The 22692-nt window shown below is 38.1% G+C and overlaps 1 protein-coding gene across 2 annotated transcripts in view; it reads right to left on the bottom strand.

Moving 5' to 3' along the window:
• Nucleotides 1-1740: 1740 nt before the first annotated feature.
• Nucleotides 1741-22692, bottom strand: part of SUSD1 (sushi domain containing 1) — a 53071-nt gene continuing 32119 nt past the window's right edge. For both annotated transcript variants that reach the window (XM_026103132.2, XM_026103133.2), the window contains exons 12-16: nt 14414-14507; nt 13066-13321; nt 8407-8446; nt 5722-5815; nt 1741-2843 (exon numbers count right to left, since the gene is read on the bottom strand). In XM_026103132.2, coding sequence (XP_025958917.2) covers nt 2705-2843; nt 5722-5815; nt 8407-8446; nt 13066-13321; nt 14414-14507 — 623 coding nt within the window. In that variant the 3' untranslated portion in view covers nt 1741-2704. The remainder of the gene's footprint in view (nt 2844-5721; nt 5816-8406; nt 8447-13065; nt 13322-14413; nt 14508-22692) is intronic.

The raw sequence follows: 22692 nt of genomic DNA, 5'->3' as shown, positions 1-22692 counted from the left end.
CCCCAAAGCCCTGTTCCCAGTCAGACCATTTAGAACTGTCCTCTCATAACCAAATATTTTTGTAAAGCTAGCTAATCAGAAGTTGCAAAGGTCACATTTGCATGACACCCTTTCTAGCAGAATGGCATACTTCCTCCTAACGGACATGCGAGAGAACTGGCCTTCATCAGCTGTGTTCTCAAACCAGATTCATTCCATTGTAGAAGCCTCTTTTCACAACCAATAAAAGCATGTCCGTTGTAATTTCATGTGGTTCTTTTGTCCAGTAGTAGTTGTTCTGAGCAAAGTTTTAAGAACCTGCTTCTATTCTAACCATTTTTTAATTTCATACTATCTAAATGTTTTTCCTTTTCCTAAAAAAAGGAAAAAATTGAGGAAAAAAAAGACATTGGAAAGCTTGGGAGCAACTGAGTAACATTTGTGAAAGAGACAGGCTCTGACACAACAGAAGCCTTAACATTTGCAGAATTATCCAAAGAGGACAAGGCTAAATAATTTTGTCTCCATGCTTCCCACATCAAACTGAAGCAGGTGTAGATAGAAGAAAGATAAGCACATGATAGATGAAGAAGACAGGCTATAGCCAGAGACAGGTCTGCCAAGGGTGACAAGGAAGGCAGAAAGAAAGAGAGAAACTTCCAGGACTGTAGCTGTCCTGGAGAGCGTATGATGGTAGGGAGTCCTGCCTCATTGCTTCTTCATTTTAAATCCATTCCTGGATTAATATGCTGCACCTCTCTGCTGCACAGAGATGCCCACAGGAGCTGTTAAACACATTACCTAAGTCCTAGCAGAAGTGTGGATGTTCAGTAAGAAAGAAACTCTTCTCTGAAAAATTTATATTATGAAAAGAGAAGGTAAGCAGAGAAGAGGCACACACCAAAGAAGTGATTTGTCCAAAGTTACATGAAGATCTACAACTCTCCAGCCATACATGTGGTAACATGGACTTTATATTCCTGGTCCTGCATAATGTAAAGCAACTGCTGGTGTTAGTATGGGTGCAAGTAGTTTTCTTTCACACAGAAAGGCATGTCTCTAAACCATTTTCCATACCTTCAACTTTCGCTTATTTAGGAATAGCTGTTCATAACCTCTCACAGGATAAGAGCAGTAGGAGAATAAAGCAGAATGAGGCAGGGCAGTCTGCATAACTACATCAAACCCTAGAGATCTATTCCACTGAGGAAGAGAATTAAGAACAGAATGGGTGAGAATAAATGCTATTGCAGAAACTCCTAAATTAAGTAACAATAACCCAATGTGAACAGGTAAGTTGTTCTGGTCTTAATTACTGAAGGAAAAGATTGCCAGCTCTTAATCACTAATGCAGATGAAGAAGTTCTTACTCAACTGCTGACTAGTGAAGGCTTGATAATTTGAAGGGCAGATGTGTAAGCACTGGAAATACCGGATAACAGAAGTGATATCAAAATATTACTACTCTCTGGATCTGGAAAAGGCACCCTCAGCTAGATGCAGTGGTTAAAAGCTCTCTCATGTAAATTTGATTGTAATCTGTCTCTGCTAATAGTTGCCAGCTATAAAGTCTGTTTTGCATTGCACTTTAAAATATTCCTTTTAAACACTAAAAAGGGAATTGCACAATCCAGAGAGACAGTACATCTAAAATTAAAAAGCCAACAGCAATCAGAAACATTTAAATTTCCACAAAGGGATACCATATATCCAAAGTGATGAAATGCAAAACATAGCTTGGAAAAAAATAATGAAGCTGACTAAAATCCCAAACCCTTCCTTCTTTATTTTACCAGTTAACAGAATGATTTCTCTAATATTTTAATCTCAAAGTGACTTCTGAACAGGAGCAGAAGTAAAGACAGGCATTTGACTCTTTCTTACAGTAGGAAAAAAAATGTTAACTGGGAGAATGCCAAAGGAAATTTACTAATTGTGTTTTAGTAAGTCAATCTAGTATTACACACCAGCTTGTTAAACAACCAATGATTTTAATGATTTTACTCAGCTTTAATTATAAAACACAGATTAAGAAAACTGCACTTAAGACAGGTAGCTCCTTATTTAAAATGGTTTCACAAGCCATGAAAATTCCTCAGCTTTTTGGCAAACCACAGTTTTACAGATTGGTGTATTATCCACAAATATTGCTAATCGCTATCAGCAACAATTGCAGTATCTCTGGAACACATCTGCTGGTGACACTTTTTAAATGTGACAGTTTCATGGCTAATAACTTTATAGTCGTTACTGAAGTAGCATTACTCTTAAGTGACTGATGAAAGTTATCTACCTTTATACTTGGATATACAATAGGCATTTTCCAGATAGAAGGGGTGATTTGTATTTTCTCTCACAATGGGCCAGTTTGTAAATACTATGGAATCTAAAGTAGCAGTTGATCATAAGACAGTATTAATGGGATCAAGGGATATAATATAGGCACTCATATCAGGCATCCCTGATAGAATAGCTAAAGCCTGTAGCCGAAACATAGGATGCATGCTGATGTCTGATAAACACCTGTTTGTCAGGGAATGTTCTCCTTTTCACATCATACCTTTTGGAAACAAGGGGAGACATAAACATCTCTCTGCTAGTAACAAATGCATTTCAGTTGCCCATACTCTAGTACAAGTGTGCTGTGCAGATCCATCTGTATTCAACATATGTTGGCTTTGGTAAAAAGACGATTTTCTCTGTGCTGACTTGGGGGAATAACACATTAGAGAGGAGAGACATTTTCGTTCTCTAGGAGTGATGATGTGATCCCTGCTCGCGTCACGTCTGTGGTAGCAGATAAATGTACAGCCTCACAGGCTAAAGCAGCAGGTGGGCAGTGGACTGTGCTATCCAGATAGGAGCTGGGGAAAGGGAAAAAATTCTAGTTAGAACAGAAACATCATCTTCAAAAACATTCAAGACGCAAACACAGAACAGACAGAGGATGTGCACCATTCATGCTGATGGGACAAATGGGAAAGTTTCTAAAGTTTTTTGAAGACCTGAGGTGCTGGTATAAATGTGGAACATAGCTGGTGAGTTATAGATAGGAAGCATTCCCAACAGTGTCAGATTGCTGACAAGTTAACCTGACCTAGGTTAACCTTGGCCATGACAACACTTTTGTCCAATGGACATATCCAGGACAAGGAAGTTCTGGCATTACGCTTCTATCTCTGGATGGGCAACACATACAGAAGGAAGTGAAAGTTCAGGTGGAATGAAGCACGGTGAATGTGTGACAAGGCACCTTAGTGTTAATGCATTTTGTAAATTAAAAAAAAAAAGAAGAATCTACGGACATACGCAGCCAGGCTCTGTGCTTTGTGAATCCAGTGTCAGACCTGCATTCACTGAGGAACAGTTAAGACAGCTGTCAGTAAGTATGCTAGTAAGAATTCACAACCTGGCCCTCTGAGATAACATAATCCTTGAGACAGCACACATGGCAGGCTGGTAAGCATGCGAATACAGCGGTCCTTTGTGATAGAAACTACAGAACCATAAAGCTTAAAGGGACCTCAAGAAATAATCTGAGACCATTCAACTGATCCCGGGGCAAGATCAGCTGTAGCTGTGTCATTCCTGACAGATGTTTGTTTAACCTGCTCCTACAGACCACCCAGATGCCAGGGTTTCACAGCAATTTATTCCAGTGCCTCCCTGTCTCATGTTCAGAAGCGCTGCTGCCCATACTGCTGTTCACTATGGACAGGCTGGTCTGTCTGTAATGGCTTTTTGGGTGTCTGTGCATTATCCTATTCCTTGGCAGTCTCTTCTCCTCCTGGCTAAGCAGCCCTAGAAAACCCTTCCCACAGGTTAGACTGGACAGATCTCTGGTCTCCCTTGCTGAGTGCCTCTGTCTGTCTGTCTCTGTCTCTCTCTCTCACTGGGCCACATCTTTCTTGTAAAACCGTGACCAGACTAGACCACAGCCTTAAAACAACTGGACAGGGCACAAGGCTGACCTCACATGTTTTTCAAATTACATTTTTGTTCAGAAATGGATTCAAATGATACTTATTTAGAAATAAGAGAGTACTTTGTTACTTCTGAACATTGCAGGGATTTCTTCTGAGCACCGGGAATGGTCACATCCCACGTGACACCTGGATTTTCCTTCCCCTAGCTCCCACAGGCGGTGGGGCAGCTCTCACTTCTGCCAAGGATTCTGTCTGACCCCTCTAAAGCAGGGGAAGGCATTTAGGTGTTTCTCTGCGCATGGGAACATGGGCCTACAAGATACCTGCTGAGTTACCAAGTCCCAGGCTGTAGTATCACATGGTATCACAGCATGATCCTTGTCAAAATGTACTCAGTTCCCTAGGGACATTACTTGAGGATTTTGCTCCCACTATTTTTAAGGGAAAACTGAGATGGAAGATCAGGACTTTAACTGCTCTACACTCATTCATGACTAGTTCATACTCATATGAGATTCCTCCAATACTGTCTTTTATCTTAAATACTGTTCTCCTCCCTCCCTGATGCTAATTGCTTGGACATAGTTTCAAAGAATACTCATATCCCTTTGTCCCATTTTTGCCACAGAAACAGATAACTGAGGAGTTTTTCAGTCCACAGCAGCCTAGTGATGCGCCTTCTGCTGCAATAAACCATCCGCCAGGACCTGCTAGTTAAGACACTAGCACAGTTATAGCCCCCTCCATCTTGAATGTCAAAAGCTGATTCTGACAACCTGTTCCAAAAAATAAAAGCAATCAAGACTGCAAGCACAAGTTGATGACTGTATCCTACTGCCAAAAGAAATCTTAAGATTCCTTTCCTGATTAATTACTTAAAGAAAAGAAAGAAACTGTGGAGGTTTTACTTTGGGATCTACATTGTAACAACTGAATTAAACTTTAGACAACCACAAATAATCCCACTTTCTCTAGCCTTTATAAGGAAAAGCTTCTTCCGCATGCCATTCTTCTTCTGCATGCCAAATAATCAGCTTAGCTGATCAGTGCTTGATACTTTATGGCCCCAAGCTGTGAGCTTCTGATCTCATGAGGAATATAAATCAGGAGAACAGTTTTCTTAGAGACAAACATATTTAAAGCAATGACAAAGGCGTTTTTTTTGGTCAAGAAATTTTACACATACATAAATGTAAACAATTACTGAAAGGCACATATTTGTTTTATTTTTAAGAGAAGGATACCTATAAAGTTATTGCCCTACATGAAGGATCACGAAACACAAAGCAATCAATTACGTTAAGATTTCTAGCACATTTTTACTGTATGAAGCCTTCTGTGAAATATAACCTCTTTTGAAAAGCTGTATTTTTAGACATTTTGAATAAAGTTGGGAAGACCGGAAACTGTTCCATAAATAAGAAAAGCAGAAAAACATTTCTTTGGCATGACTTCACTTTTACAGTAGCATGCTGTATAAACACCATTTATTTAGTTACCACTAAATCAAAACATCTCTGAACTAAATTCCTGGCACTAATCACTTCCTGGATCCCTCCTTTATTAAGGTATTATTTTTCAGATGTTCCCCCACTGATTGCAAAGATACAGAGGACATCAATTCATGCAATGGACTAAATTCCAGAGGAAGTTGCCACCGATAAACTACTGATGAAGTTTCTAACCACCCAGGAGGCCTTAAGCAAGCAGCTTGGTGAGAAAGACTAAAAGCTGAGAGAGAAAGACTGAAAAACAAAACATGTAAGCCTTGAGCAGGACAACTACAAAACTGGAGTTAACGATTAACTATACATACCGTGCTGCTGAGAAAGAAAGGAACAGTATAAGGCAGACAGCAGCAACCGATCCTAATCCAACAGCAGTCATGTATTGCAGAGTGGGCGATAAATCTGAAAGGAAAATATCAAACACTTTAAGTGAACAAATGGTGTGGTTTCAGTCTGGGGACTGACTGACTCAATCTGCTCAAAGCTAAATAATTCAAACAAAACTCATAGGCTAGACTTATTACTCAATCAAGCAGTAATGGATCTGACTACTCAGTAGCCAGTGGCCAACTGAGGAAGTATAATTAAATGGTGTATTCCTCAGTAGTGATTACACTTCTCCATCCCTCGCCTTTCCTGTTTTTTTCCTTTCAATTTCTGATACTCAATGTCAACATTTTCCCCACTCACCATCGGCAATTTCAGTCCCAGTCACATGCCAAGGTCTTCTCTGGTGCCAGAAAATCCTAATGCTTTATTAAATGGCTCAATGATTCTCTTTCAACATTTTGCAATTCAGGTATTATTTTCTCCTCCCACCCCCTTTTTTTTTCAGTGAAAAAACAGAAATAAACCTGGCCATGACAGTCTTACCCAAGCCCATCATGCCGGAAACCACCTAAAATAGAACAGAAGGCTTATACTGATTTAAGGTCAACACCAGAATTATTAAGAACTACCTGTGAAGGCAACCTGAACAAATGAAAACTTGATCCCTTCCATCTACCTCTATCCCATTTTCAGTAGCAGGTGAAAGTTACCGCTTTCTTTCTGGATTTGTCACAGACATCTGAGCCACTGGATCTTATTCCTGCAAGATTCCACACTTTTGCTTACTGTTAAATCTTGCACATATGAGTATTTAATGCTTTAGCAGAAGTTTAAATTCTTGCAAAAAATGCAACTTCCTTATTCAGTGAAATTAATGCATATGTCAATGAAGAGAACCCAAATGCCGAGCCATCAGGGAAGCAATCTCTATAAGTGTAAGTCTTTTTTTTTGGCTCATCTGAAGGCACAGGCACAAGGAGAAGGCTAGGCTTTTACTTATAATGCTCTCAACAGTTGGTTTGAAGCACAAAAAACATATAGGAGAATAATAATAAAGCAATTAGGAGTACTTTAAAAGTTTGCTTAACTCTGCTAGTGTAGCAAGGCTTGTACTGATGTAGCACTTCCTGAACCTGACTGGAAGGCTTGCAACACAAAGAATTTCAGACAGGGACCTCATGAAGAAAATCTGTTTAACTTCCAAGCATGTCCAGTTTTGAAAAAAAGTTAAACTAAGATATACCTGTCCTAGCATCACCACAACACTAGTTGCCATATGTAAATTTAAAATGTCTACACATGTCTAGAACAGGTGTCAGCCCTCCTAAAAACTGCCTTCCCACATGTTGTAGAATATATTTTCTGAAAAACCCTCATATTCATTCTACTCGGGCAACCATTAATGACAGAAGGAAGCACACTTGTAACACTTTTTACAACGATTTATCCAGCAATGTGAAGTGCTGTCTAAAGGATATCTGAAACAATGCAGCTGGCTTTAGATTTAATTTGTAGGCCTGTCCTTCACACAAGTGGAATTCAGTAATACTCCTTAAAGGATTCAGTGAGCCAAAAGTACTCTCGGCCTCTCCAGTTGTAGAAGTCTCTTTAAGCCAAGAACACCGTTTAGTTAGATGTCTCTCCAAAATAAAGGCAAGCAGATTTACACACAAAGGCAAAGGCCTGTCCTGTCCTACACTCCTCTTGCAATGCCCATCTTTTTACCCTCTCCCAAAACCCTCCTGTACATCAGACAATATCTGACAATGCTCTGGAAACTGGTAAAAGAGAAATTCAGAAGAGGATAGTTTTCTGTCCTGCCAGCATTATTTTACAGCTCTTTCCACTTTGGACTGGTAACATGGTCCTCAAACTTATTGAATCTTTGAGCGCAGCAGAGTTTCTCATAAAAACAAGCAGCTGAGATGATATTCTAAATGCAGCAGCAAATAAACCAAGTTGTGTGAGTAAAGAGCCTAGAAATAAACATACAGTGTTCACTGGAAGATCAATAATAATACCAGTCAGATATGGCCTTTGCTGAGTAGGGGAGGAGATACACCACAAACACTGCCTCTTTCAAAAGTATTATCTCACTCCCTAGTGTCACATTTCCTAGCACATGGCCACATTTGGTCTTTCAATCCCACAGGAGAATCTAGAGTCTGTAGGAGACCCTCAGGGTGCCACTTTTTTGTCAGGAGAGGCTAATGTTTGCCTTTTGCTGTAATATGATGAAATGGGTAAAGATGGTTCCTTCTAACACAGTGGAAAGGATACTTTTCTCTATTTTTTTCTGTATTTTTCAAAACAAGCTTCTAAATTGACATTTATCTTTTGTGCTTCTATTCTTTTATGCCCAAAACTTTTATTTCCTCTTTTATTTTGATATGGAAGAAGATGGTCATAAAACTAGTGCTATAAATGGATGCGATGCCCAGAAAGAGTAATATTACAAGCAAGGTGTATAATTCATTCTAAAACTTTGTCCTCTAAATACTGAAGTGCAAAGCAAAATTTCTGCCTCTAACCTTTACAGTCCTCAAAGTGAACCAGTTACTAAGAGTGAATGAAAGAACAGCCACAGCAATTATTAATTTTATGTTGGGATGCCAAGCCAAGCTTTGACTTCTGTTTTCTCATTGAAGGAAAAATGGACTTACTTTTAATTTGTGCCCAAACAGCACAGGACTGTGTTCTCACCTGAAAATGAAAATATAAAAGAATCACTGTTTCTGAATAGAGAAATCTACCATCATTTACAGCCTCATCAAGCAGTCAGCTGCAAAACACTCAATTTTATTACCATTGAGAATGATTCCTCCCTCCCCACATCCAGTAACAGCATCTAGCTTTTCTGAGAAGATCATAAACTGTAAAGGTAGGATAAGAGAGATGGCTTTGGTAAAAGCCTAGCTCTACTCTTTTCTTTCTTTCTATAACCTGTGCATGTAAGTGACATGAAAGGCTCTTTGAAGCTGTATGGTTAAAAATTCAGAAATTAGGAAATGCCAAGGCTGAATGTGCTGTATGAACTCTATTCTTGTGTAGCGTATATATGCTAAAACACAGTACTTAATTACATGGTTTTCAAATACTAAATCATGCAATATTTCTGCAGTTATGACTATATGCTTAGTGCCTATTAATTTTAAAGTATTTTTATACAATACTTACAGCAGTTAATGTTCACAGTAACTAAACAAATCTTTATCAAGACTCTTTTCTACAATAAGTCTTGGCATCTGTACACCTTTTTTTCCCTTTCTCATACTCATATACACATAAAAACACATGCACGTGCCCATTCTATTCTAAGTTCTATTGTTTGTTGTATAATTACTGGGGAGTCTATTTCTGGAGTGCTTCTATATGGATCTTCCTGCTAAATGACTTTCACAGAATACATATACATGTATTCCTCATGAAAGCTCCTGGCAAAATATATTATGCTGCTCTGGATAATGGTATGTTTTCATGAAATTAAAGACTTACTTAAATTATGAACCATTTGCACAAGAGGACAACACCACATTTGTATACATATATGCCTTTTGTGTGTCTGCATGCCTAATCATGCAACCTCAGTGTTTCTTAAAGTAGGCTTTCATATGGAATTTTCTAGCTATTTAAAAATGCAAAACACTGAAAAAGGAAAGCCTGTTAAAATAGGAAGAAAAAAGAATAAGAAGTGGATTTAAAAACTCAGCCAAATGCCAGAGCCTGGCAGTCAGTTGCGTAAGTGCCATTATCTTGGAACAGCTGCCTCCTCGGCACACTCCGGTTTGCAGTAAGTCAGTCCTCCCCTGCCTAGGAAAGAAGTTACAGACCTCCCAGGAATCTCACCAGCAAAGTACACTAACCTGCACTTGATACCAAGCCAAATTATAAAACCCTTCCTTTGATGAATTAGTACCTGGTAACAAAGGTAAACCCCCATGCCTTCTCAAAAAGTTATCAGTCAGATTACTCCTGCAAATATTCAAGTACCCTTTGTGCATGACAAGGTCCATGGACCTCAAAGTCCTTATTTTGGCCTGCATATTCTACTTTTCCCTGGGTAGTTAAACTGGAGCTAGAAACCCCTTTCACAGCTGTACACTTAAAAGACTTCTGGAGAACAGAGAAGACATTTTCCCCTGCACATATACTCTTCTTAGCTGATTTTTATCAGTCTAATTTAACAGACTTTCATCCCAACTCAGGTTATTTCCATTCTAATTTTCTAAAAAGCTCTTAGCTTTTTTACTAAAAATACTGCATGTCACAACCCGCCCCCCAGAACAGAGTACTAAAATTATCTTCACTTTTCATAGACCTGCTCTTATTTCTGTTGTATGCATATGCTGTTTGCTCCAGAAAAGTTGATGCTAACACTGAGGTTGTACAAAGTTGTGCTAAAGAAATTAATCCCAAATCAGTTCAAACTCCGAGCACCTTTCTTAACTCTCACCATTCACTTTGAGCATTGGCTTCCTATAGAGCATGCAATCTATAAAGTAATCACTGGAGACTGAAATGGGTACGAGATAGGTTAGAGTTATTCAATTAACAGTATGCTTTACAGAGAAGGATGCATGCAAGGGTGGATGATTTGTTCCACTTAAGTAAGGTTTTCAGGATAACGACAGTGAATTCTCATTTGTTCCCAAATCCTCCCTTGGTCTCCAACACTTCTATATCCCAACTGCCAAATTCGTCAGCATGAAAAATGGTAATTTCCTTTATCTCTGACTTCTTAACTTCTTTCCTTGTACTTTTCCAGCATTCTCTGCAGCAGATCATATGACCAGCCTTTTAACACACATGAATATTCTGAACAACTGAAAAATACAGCTTTTAAGTCCTGTACTTTGAAAAATAATCAGAAAACAAAAACTGAACAAGAGACAGCTTTCTGAGAACCTCCAAACCATTCCTAAGCAAGAGATAAATCAAACTGGAATAAACATAATGGAAATGCTTATTTATCTTGACCATTTCCTTATAATTTTATCTGATTTTCCCACCCTTACTTCAAAGAAAATACAACAGAGACATTGAGAAATAACAGCAAGAAAAAGTCACAACCTAGACTTGATTTTGTTGTTCTTAGCATGAAGGGACTCGAAGCTAGAAGGGTCTCTGGAGGATGCCAGAACATAGAAGTACAATGATGACAACAATAGTTATTACTCTATTACATAAATTTTGAATATGTCTGTATTCAAACAGAAACATACTCATATGTAAAACACACTAGATAAATGCAAACTTCACATGCGATAATAATTGAGGACAAATTAAAAAGCTAATTTTCTAAAAAAACAACAGATGTTTAAATGCTTGCTCTTGAATAAAAATTCAGTTACTTAAGTAAACGGATTTTCAGAAACTCTGAATACCCAACAATCCTCAGTTCAGAATTCTCAATTTTTGGAATTTCTTAATACCAACAACTGCACAAAATATGCCAGCATGAGAACTGAAGATTAGCCAACACCTGCATGCCACAGATTTAACTCCCATTTCAAAGAAAGAAAACAGGGAACCAAAGTTGTCTGGTCTTTGCAAGTCCAGTAACTATTTCCATGTATTGTAATATAACTTTGTCTACTTCATCTAGTAACAAAAACCATACAGGAAAGTGCATATTAAGCAGCTGATGTGTTCTAAATGGCAGGAAGTGAACTGTCACTTCTACAAGTAACAGGTATTCCATTAAATCAGAGGCCTAGAAAATACATCTGGCAATTCTGGAGGTGAAAACTTTGGACAATTATCTGCATAAAAGAGAAGGAGAATATAACTTAGAAACAGTTTAACAAACAGCTGGCAGAGATGCATAAGCGGTCTGTACTGTTCAGTGCTAGAAAAGCCTGAAGACACGTAACAATATAAAATGTTTCCTTGTCTTACAAAATGCTGCAGGGAAAGGACTAGGGAAATCAATGTGTAAAACCCTAGGAGACATAAACTGAATTCAAAGAAGTACTTAGGAGAGCTTAATGAGGCTAAACTTGTTTTATATTTGGCTCATACAATAATCTTGCTCCACAGAGTAAATTCTGCCAAAAAATACGTAGGCCTAATTCCAAATTCCAGGATATTTTGGGATAACTTAACACTATTTATGAACCGAGTGCCTTTAATTGACATTCCTCTGCTGACTCCCTCAGACTATTAATCAGAAATTACTGACGGATGGCAGGTTTATGTCAGGATCAGCACCCACCTTATCTGTGCTATTAAAAGCTTAAAGTAGATGCCATATAAAAAGTACAATGCACACATTAATAGATACCAGTACAGAAATGACATGTATTTACTTGTTATATTTCATTTGGTTCAGACTGAGGCAGAATTAAGTTTCTTATTAGAAGCTGTTTTCACTTACTGAGGTTTGGGTGTAGGCTTCCAAAGCTACAGAGATTTACAAGTGACTCACAGATGACTTTTTACCCTGCCTTACTGCTTTACGCTTACACACAAGATCCCAAAGCTCTATTTTAATTTCAAAAGGCTTTTTTTTTTTTGGCAGGGTGCACTGTTTATGTGACATTTTGTTTTGTTTTTCTTACATTTGACATTCAGGACAAACATGACCTTGAAAATACTGTCACCTGGCTCACCTGGAGAAAACTACCTTCTGTTGAGACCTCTATTAGCCATAATATATCAGCTGTAGACCAGTGAGATGGATAATGACTGGAAAACTAGTGGCATAATGACATCATGGGAGGAAAGACACTGAAGCACTGAACAGCTGAGAGAAATACACATTTTAGATGCTTTGTTTCTGATTAAAATACACATTTAACTTAAAACGCCAAAAATTTTATGCTAGTAGTATGTCTTCCAGCAAGCCTTGCCCAAAGGAACTGGAGTTGACATTACACTGTATTGTAACACACATGATAAAATACATAGTGATTTGGTTACTTTGAGAAGTAGAATATTTTGCTCTAGAACGCTCAACTCAAAAATGAGAGAATTCTTCACTGATAGGGAGTAATTTCAGATTTCTCAATACAAATCTCTTTCACTAAGTTCTGGCCTAAAAGAGACACCCTCAATTAGGGAGGGCAGAGCTGGCCCTTCATTTTTAATTCTCTCCATTGTTTGCCTTTAGGCATCCAGAATTACTCCAACATTACAATGACCTGATTATCTGCAAGGAATTACAAGAGTTACTTAAAGATGCTTCAGATTTAATCTCATTCTGTCAATTTACAGATACTTTCGACATCATAAAAATTTAATACGAAGCTAAAATTTCTCTTTTTTCCACAGCTACATTTCTTTACACGGGTATAAAGGAAAATTTTAAAAATATCCATTACCTTATTCCACTCGCTTATTATTCTCAAAAAAACAGAATACTCTTTTCCCAGTTTTAAAGGAGCATTATAAAACTTTCCGTAGTAACGTCTGTCTCCAAGAGCGATTGACATGTTATCAGCAACATCCTTGGCCCGGAATTCAGCTGCCACATATCCCTCAGTGTCAGTGGTGCTGCTAAAGAAAGTTGCAGCAGCAAAGGAATCACAAATAAAAGCGTTCTGCAAACCCAGGGGAAGCACAATCACCTGATAAAAACTAGAGTAAAACAAAAAAGTAAACTTTAGCTCTCACGTCAATGTACTAAGCATCAGGCATTCATTACATTTCTATTTTCTGTTTTCCAGTTGTAGACTCTTAACTGTTTTTAATCATCAATGTCCAATATGAACTTTTCTTATATTAGAATACTTCTACCAGTGTGGGTTCCACAGCATTTTGTACAAAGACCAATGCATGAACAATTTAAGGCTGGTTCCCCTTATCACATGCACATAAATCCTGAATGTTATTGCATGTTAAGTTGAGAAGAGCATCAAACTCGGTTTCTACAGGTTGCCTTTTGCTTCTCTCATCTGATGTAGAAGGCCATTTACAAAACAGAACACATCACTGGCCTCTAAAAACTATTGTTCCCAATTTCCCAGAAGCAAGTCTTTTTCTGTTTAAAGGAGGAGAGGATCCAATTTCTAAAAAATTCATTAAATCTGTCCCCTGACCTTTCAAAACAAAGTTTAGCCTATGGTATTCTAACATAGGAGAAGTAATTCTCAGAGCTGTTACATCAGTCATCAGCTTGTATATTGCTAGCTTTTAAATATTTTCTGCTTTAGTATAATGTGAGTTACAATTACTATTTCCCTCCTTTCACAAAGGGTACTTACTAAGCTGTAAATCTTACCTCTCCCCAAAAATATGTATTTTGGCAGTAATGCAATAATATGAACATAGTACTTCAGAATATGCAGAAAAAACAGACTTCATTATTCATTTCCTCTAGCTTCTAGAAAATAATTTTATTGGATGCACGAGCTCATTGGAAAACAAAAATCAGAAGGGTAGAACTGCTCTTGGACACATCAATAAAAATCTAGTGTGACTTCACTGTGGCTAAAGGAAAAAAATCAGTGAAAACCTAGAATGATTAAGGACAGAACTTTGGTCCAGAAAGTGGGGAAGAGTCTGTAGCCAAATACTATCCTGCCAAGCGAGGTGAAACTGGGAGTTATAGTTCAGTTTTATCCCACTGCTAATAAAAAATAACCTAACCCAAACAAAAAGATCTGATATATAAATAACATAAATCTGTGGAATGTTTTTTGAGAGGGTAAAGAGTGCACAGAGACAAACCTGATCGGACCATTTCGATCATCTGCTTTCCGGAGTCGGAGCAAGGGCGCAGAACCTTTTGCTGTAACAAATTCTACGTCTGGGAAGGGGGGATCTAAAAAGTAAACAAATATCACAACTTCAGAGAAGCTTCAGAAATGTTTCAAGCGTGAATGTTCCTAGCTTTTTTTTTTTCTTCTCCAAACTTTCTCTGTTAACTGAATCTCAAACCCCAAAGGCTCAAGTCTGCAGGCAATGTAAGGAATCTGATCAAAAAACCCACAGAGCAAACATGAACATGATGGCGTGGCAACCCCAACTCAAATCCTTTGTTACGTATGCTACTTGGGAAAAACAGAAATATCCATGAATGATGACAGACTGTAAAGAAATGAGACAGGAAAGACTTGTAGGAGGAAGCAATATTATTTATTAGACTAACCAAAATGGTTGGGGGTGGGGGAAGATGAACCTCTGTGCACAAGGCTCACTGCAAGAAATAAGATGAATAATGAGCATCTGTTAGGGCCAAAAACACTTTTAACAAGGCAACTTCCTTAGTTATTGCTCATAGTCAGCTTGTAATATCCAGCCTCTTATACTGGATTTGGACTTGGATACAAAGCTCTAATTTATATTATTGGGAATTTGCACCAGGACCAAAACCACGCAAACACTTCTGCCTCCAATTTCAACAGCAATGATGACGGCTGCACACTGACAAGAGACTCGTGCTATGGTAATGGAAATTACCACTGCCAGCCTGGAAGTAAAACTGAAAGAGCTTCAGTATGTCCAGCTGAGAAGGAAGCTGCTAACCCACAAGTCTGCAAGAACTAGCACAACTATTTACAGGTACAATTAGGCTGCTTGAAACTGGTCTATCAAGCAGCTGGTGGCATGTGTGACTAAACAATAACTAATGCAGTGCTTATAAGTTGGAAACGCAGGCTTCAGAGCAGTGTTAGAAAGAATAATCAAAACTGTGGAGAAAAAGAAAAGCAATGTGGATTTGCCAAAGTTAAGTCATACCAGGCAAATCCTTGGTGATGTGCATGGATTTTCCAAACAGCAGGAATAGGGTAGCTGAAATACATGCTGACACAAAGAAAATCATTAGTTCAGCAGCAGAAAATCAGCATTGGTAGAAAAACAGTCAAGTGGGTAAAGAGCTGGTATATAGGGAGCTAGCAACATACAACATGTTGAAAGTAGAAATACTGGGCTGAAGGTAGGTTATTAGAGGAGTTCCCCCAAGATTAAACAAAATCAGTACTAAAACCAGTGTTTTTCCTAATGATCATGACACAAATTCTGGGTGTGTGCAGATGAATTTTGCTGCTCAGTGTTAGACATAGTGTCAAACCAAAGCTGTATGGGGATGTTACATAAAAAAACCTGAATAACCATGAGAGGTAATGTTCTGAAAAAATGGGATGAAATTCATCAGTATAAAATACAAGACGATGCACTTTGGGACTAACAAGAATTTTTTGCCATCTACCTTGAGATTATTTGAGTAGTAGGAAAAACATACTAGTGAGTGTCAGTCACCAAAATAGTAACAGATAGAAAGGAAAAGGCAATTCTAAAAAGCATAACAAATGGATTTCAGTAACACTGGCACAGTACCAACACAGTTACAGAAAGTCTAGGTGCGATCATTTCACAACTGCCTAAACTTCCAGTCATCAGTCCAACAAAGCTAAGTCAAACCAGCGCGCAGGATGACTACAATAAAGATCCAGAGAGGGAACCAAAAAGACTTGTCTTTGTAGCCTACCAAAATGAAATCTGAGAGCCTGTATGACCTCTGCTTTAAACAGATTTGAGCGGATAACACCAGTGAGGGAAAGGAACAACTTAAGCATAGCATGCCCAATACAAAGACAACAGGCCATACACAGACCACCAAAGGAAAATAAACTCTACCCTACCTGTGGTAAAAATCATCTGTAAGAAAACCCGTTGAAAGCTTACTGAGCCAAATGAACTCCTCTGGTAGTTCCCTTTACCAGGTCCTCTTCAAAACCAGGCTGTGGGCAAACTAGCAGTGGAGAAAACTAGCCTTGAATACGTTAAAGATTTAAATAAGAATAAGATTTGTATCCAGCAAAGCTATAATGTTGTACAGTAGCTCTTCTCTAGCAGGGGACAGGGCAAAAGTCCTTTAAAATACAATTTCATGACGTATTGAAGCATATGGCACGGCTGCCTGCAAGAATAGGAAACGGCCTTTACTGTGGAAGGTCTCTTCAATCTTTTTATAAATACAAACAGCTTAACATTTATAGACAGTATTTCTATCTGATGTTGGAAACGATGCTTCATATTGAGCATTAGCCTGAACAGTATGTGACAGCCAACCTTTATGTCCTTAGCGTCTTCCAAATTTAAGCAAATATAACTTAAGACCTGAAAACTTTCCCCTAACTTCAAGGTTCCTCAGTGCAGACATTGCCAGTGGGCACTTGGCTAGGAAAATAGATTCCATCAGGGCAGATTTAACTGGTACCTTTGTTTCATTTGGCATCCAGTACCACCAGGAGATGCTTTGATTCCCTTCCGAATCTTCCAATTCCCAAGGAAAGCTTAGGAATTTCTTCTCAAATCTCAGCCAGAATGTGCAAAGCCTGCAATGGCTTTGCATTACTTTTCAGGCAAGCAGTGCAAGAAGGAATAAGAGGCAAAAAGACTGTTGGCACAGTTCATAACAGAGTATATTTTTATTATCTAGAATTTGACAGAAATAATGCAAAACACGAAAGTAAACACCACTGACAGCCCTAATAAGTGAGCAGAAGGAAGTAAAATCTGTAAAGCACAGTGCTTTTAAAGCTTGGAGTCTTTTGCCATTTTTAGTTGCTGTAAAGAAATACAAATATTTAAAAACATCAAGCACATCTAAAACTCCCTGCTTATTTTAATAAGAAGAGTAAACAAACCACAACAATCCAAACCAATAATAACAATAAATATAATAATAAATTAAAGGACTGGATTTCATTTTTGCTTCAGGAATCAGAAAGGCCCTCTGAAGGAATTCTTCCATGTGCAATATTTGGCAACAGGGTTCTTTTTTCTTTTTTCTTTCTTTCTTTTTTTTTTTTTAAAGAAGCATCTTCTCAGAACTTTAACTTTTGCCAAAAATAAATCTGCTATGAGGTTCTCAGAATGTCCAAATTTAAAAATTCACATAGGAAAAAATAACTTAATACCATTCAGAACTCTTTCTGGGGAAGGGAGGAATGCTACTGACAGACGATGAATCCTCACTATGTGGACTGTGCGAAGAAAGCAACATCCTCTAGCCCAACTAGATGCTGCTAGCTCGTAACCTTTGGTAAAGGTATGACTCTTTAACTCTTCATCAGCAGAACAGACCAACACCTGTAGCAGCACCATGAAACATATATACTGAGGTAGTCCCCCTCTCAAAACTCATCATAGCAGCACTAAGTTGCTAATGCTTGGACATTTCATTGTGAGGCTCATTTTCTACAATAAGAACCCATGTGCTGAGTCTCCCTTTGAAGATAAAGCCAGGCTACAGGAAAGAAGTGCATGCCAGGAAGGGCCTAGCATTGCAAAAAAACACAGGAAAAGAGCACACGCCTCAATTTTGGAGCAAAAACCTGTTTGCTGTTCTACCATAATCCTACTCTTCAGAAAAATCCAGCACGTGGAAAGCAGTTCATTATCTGTTCTTATGAAAACATTTTGCAGTGGAAAAGCTACACCATTTTCTCTAATCCTGGAAATGTATTGTTTACTCCTTGTTTTACAGACCTGATCTTTGCAGATACTGTTTACTGCTGCAGTCCATGCACTGCACAGGCAAACTGCCATGATATAAGGAATATCAGCACTTTCATGACCTTCCCTGGTAGGGATAACAAGAATATTTAATGCCTTTCCCGTTATCTGACGTTATGCACGGCTCTGAAGACTCTGGGACAATACTGTTCTATTTATTTACCTTTACATATATAAAGCAGGCAAGAAAGGTTGTAATGTTTCCTGTAGATATATACATTCATTTTTTGACTCAAACATGTCTATCCCACTCTATATATAGATACACACAAATAAAATGTGTTAAACTGAATGACTTGTACCTTAGTAGATACCCTTTGTATTGTTCCAACACAGACCTATTTAATGCTTCCCTTTTTGTCATTTTGTGCTGATGACAAAGCTTAAAAATAGTAATGGAACTAAGCCATGAAGTACCAAACCAGATGGTAACTCTTCCCTAGTTCAGGGAAGTCAAATCAAGGATTCCTCCTAAGGCCAAGCTCTAATTGTAAACAACTCTTTGCTGAAATAAGGCCATTAGTGTGATCTTAATTTCTTGCAAACAAAGATTTTTTTTTTTTTTAATGAAATAGCCCTAAGTGAGAGCTTTACATCCAAAATTTTTTTTACTGAATCTTAAAATAAGGAAGCCAAAAGCATGCATGTAAAATGTACAAAAAAGTCATGCAGAAGTACTAAGTCAGCAGTTTTTTACTATTTGAATTACTGTCTGAAAAGCAGCTGCGTTTATTGTATATATTATAGTATAAATGCTTTAGCAAAGAGTGAAGGGAGATTTTTAACTTGCAATAAACCATTACTAAAGGAAGGCAAAAAGGGAGGGGAAGAAATCAAGACCCTCTCTGCAGAAAATGATCACTTAAATATTCTTTTAATATAAAGATATTGTATCTTTAAAAAAGGAAATACTGGGGAAGACCCTCATTCCATAACTGGAAAATGTCCATCTTCCTCCCCAGTGTGGTCTATTTGGGTTTGTTTTTCTTTTTTTCTTGTTTGCATTTCACTCATTTTACTTAACGCAAATTATGCTAACTAGTTTCACTTTATAACAATTTATCTATATTGGAGGACGGCATAAAGGTAGGTGCAGATGAAGTACCACCTGAAACAGTACTAAAGGGCTTCCAGTTTACACCAAAGAAAAAAACTAAAACGAGAGAGAATTTTGGTCAGCATGTAAAGCAGTGGCTGTACAGAATTAACTGAATCACCTATTTCAAGTGTTTTGTAAGCAGAATGATAGAGGTGAATTGGAATGAATAATCTTTGCAGATATGAAAAAATTCTTGCCATGAGAGAAGTCAGAAAAAAACCTGAAAATCTGAGTTACATGAACTTAAGTATCATGCATTTGAACAGTCTTTGCATAAATGCAAAGTGAAATGCATGAATGTTCGTACAGAAATGTTTACAGGATCGGCAGCTTATTTCCCCCATACATAAAAACAATTTCTACGCTCAGGTTTTAATCACTCCCGTTTCCCCATTACACAAAACAGAAATTCACTTCTCTGCAATATTGTGTTAAAGTTGCACACTATAATGGATTGTCTCTGTTGGAATACATGAAGTGCTGTTGCAGTAGAAGAGCTGTTTTATCACCAGATAGCCCAGTCTTTCAGTTCCTCGCTGGAAAGTAGATTTGTTTTTTCCTTCTCCTTTTCTAGACCTTAAAGAACTCCCTTTATCAAAGGATGAGTGTAAATTTTTTCCATCATACATTTTAACAGAATAATAATGGATCTTTTACATGTATACATGCACGCAGGGCACAAACACAAACCAGATTTCTCTACCTGATCTGTCATGCAGTGCATGAAAAGGGCTCTGTAAGACTGTACTTATTATGCAATTTCACTTCTCTAATTCAGATCACTTTCCAGACTGTGCTGGTGAGCCTTCTTTCTGACTTCCACGTTCATATGAGAAAGGATACACATACAAGAGTACGTGGCATGCAAATATATCCCGGACTAAGACAAAAACAACAGCATCTGAGAAACATAGGAACTACTTTTAACTGTCGGAGACACATAGGCACCAGAGGTCAAACCTACCCAAACCCATTGGAAGGTGCACGTACAAATAGGTAAGAAATGGCAATACGTGTGAATCATAAGCATAGCACAAAGTGGAAATACACATTGATTCTAACCAAAAATGTAGAGGAGGAAGGGTAGTGAGAAATGGTCATTGAATCCAATATGAATTATTTTACAGGAAGAAAATGTAAGCCTTCCCTATTCAGTAATTCAGAAACAAAGAACCTACTTCCAGTGGCCAGATTCTTTTCTATCTTGCCCATGTGATGTCTTAGCTCACTGGAATCAGCTCCAGACCACAGAAGACTAGCCCAGTCATGCATATTAAACAAGTAGACATTAATTAACATCCTAAACACCAAAATTTTATTTTTCATATCCATCATAAAGATCTATCCCAAAGTAAAGCTGGCAAACAGATTCAACCTGAACCTTATTTTAATGTGGCTCAGTTGAAGAAGTTATTCTGTTTAAGGATATTAAAGTGAAAGCACATGCATTAACTCTCTTCCAATCCACCGCTGCCCTGCTGCAACGAAGCCAAGCTGAGGTAGAAGCCCTACTCTACGAAGATAAAACAATGGAGTGCAGGAGATGACACATGCATATCTATGCACCAAAATACAGCCTGAAAGTCTGATTTCTTCATTTCACAATCCTGGCAAAGGTCCTTGAAAATACCTTTTACAGGGTTGTACTCCAACAATACGCCGGCAGCTGAGCAAGATTTCTAAAGCAAGTCTTTCTTGTAGAACTGCATGTGATGGAAAAAATATTATCAAAAGAAATAAACTGAAAAATGATAATTGAGGGGTTTGTCTGCTTTCTGCAGCGAGAGGCAGAAAATGAAATGAGGATTTCAGGATGCTGAGAGTGGAAAACAAAACAAACATGCTGATACAAACACCTCCCTCCACACTTCTGCGGATCTCTGTGTGGACAGCTTTCACGATGCTGGCTCCAAGAGCTTTCCCCTTCTGTTTTACAGAGTTTGTCTCAGATCTACACATTTTGCCTATTACTCCACCAAAAGCCCAGGTTTAACCATCTCTTTTCTTCATCATTCATATGTGAACACTGTTCAAAAGAATATTGCCACCTTTAAGTAACGATTTTGAAGCCTGTTTACCCTTTATGGTGATGAAGGGAGAGGAGAAGGAAGTGGGGTATTTGCATGGCTTCCTTTGTTAAGAAGGAAACATGTTAATTCTGTGACTGCAGATACTGTGATAGCACATGATAAATAGCAACCAACAGGAATAAGTGAGATGATAGATCGAGATTTTAAATATCAGTCGGAATCCTGAATGAGGAACCTGAATCACGTGAGAAAGGCTTGCTTTTAGAAACTGATGATCTTTGATGAAATAGGTGAAAATGAGGCTGTTTTCAAGGTCTTGAAGTCAAGTACCCAAAAATTACCAGTTATGCTTGAAAATTACCCCTGCCTTTCATATACCCTCATCTGCAGAAACAAGTCATTTGGAAAGTCAGGCTGTCATAAAGGAATTCTGAATTACACTGGTTGCTGAGTATCTCCTATCCTTTCCTTATGCCTCATCTTGAAGTCCATAGACACAGCTGCTCTGGAAATACTTCTAAAATGTACTTCATGGACTGCACAAAGCTATTGCTCAAACTAGCTCGCTAATTTCCCATAAAAAAACTTGCTTGTTTTGTCACCAGAAGTTGCAAGAGTGCCCATTCTGCACAGCTCTGCATCACTCTGTTGTTGCATCACTCACTTTATTTAAGATCATTCTTTCTCTATTATTTCTGTTTTTCAAGCACTTGAAAATGGTTATAAAATTCAGTCTTCTTAAATTCATACATGAAAACAGGTAATGAAATTAACAGCAATAGCTTGTCTGAGGATGCCTTCACCAATTCCTACAAAAGGACAGAACAGCAGAGCCACATTCAACTAGAGTAACTCTCATGGAAATTAAGAATGAGAAAGTACACCCAAAAGATGGTGTCCTTCCTTCCCTTGGAAACAGACACAAACACTCTTCTTGCTTAAAAGACAATCTTGCTATCATCTTTTTATATCTACAGTGTAATCACTGCCTAACTGTCTTTCATAATTGACTCAATTTCCTATCTTGAGTAGACAGGTGCTGAGAGCTTGTCTAAAATAAGCTAAGAAGACATAAAAGGCTGTGTGAGAAGCCTGTTACTGGAAATACGAAAGGAGCAGAATTTCAATGATCTGCAAAGCATTTGGTAGACTATATTTACCATCCACAAGATGACGGGCAAAAACAACTACATGCTCAGCACAGAACTATTTTTAAAGGATGTTACTTGCCAGAAGAGAAGCAGGCTTCTGGGTCCCAAATTCTTGGGCTTTTTCTTCAGAAAAATTGGGGGCATAGTGAGTCCTCTCATTCAGGATATCTAAACTAAGAGTAGCTTTCTTAACATGTATTTACA

Source organism: Dromaius novaehollandiae, chromosome Z, assembly GCF_036370855.1.
Source record: "Dromaius novaehollandiae isolate bDroNov1 chromosome Z, bDroNov1.hap1, whole genome shotgun sequence".
Taxonomy (NCBI): domain Eukaryota; kingdom Metazoa; phylum Chordata; class Aves; order Casuariiformes; family Dromaiidae; genus Dromaius; species Dromaius novaehollandiae.
This window is presented reverse-complemented; position numbering and strand designations above follow the sequence as displayed.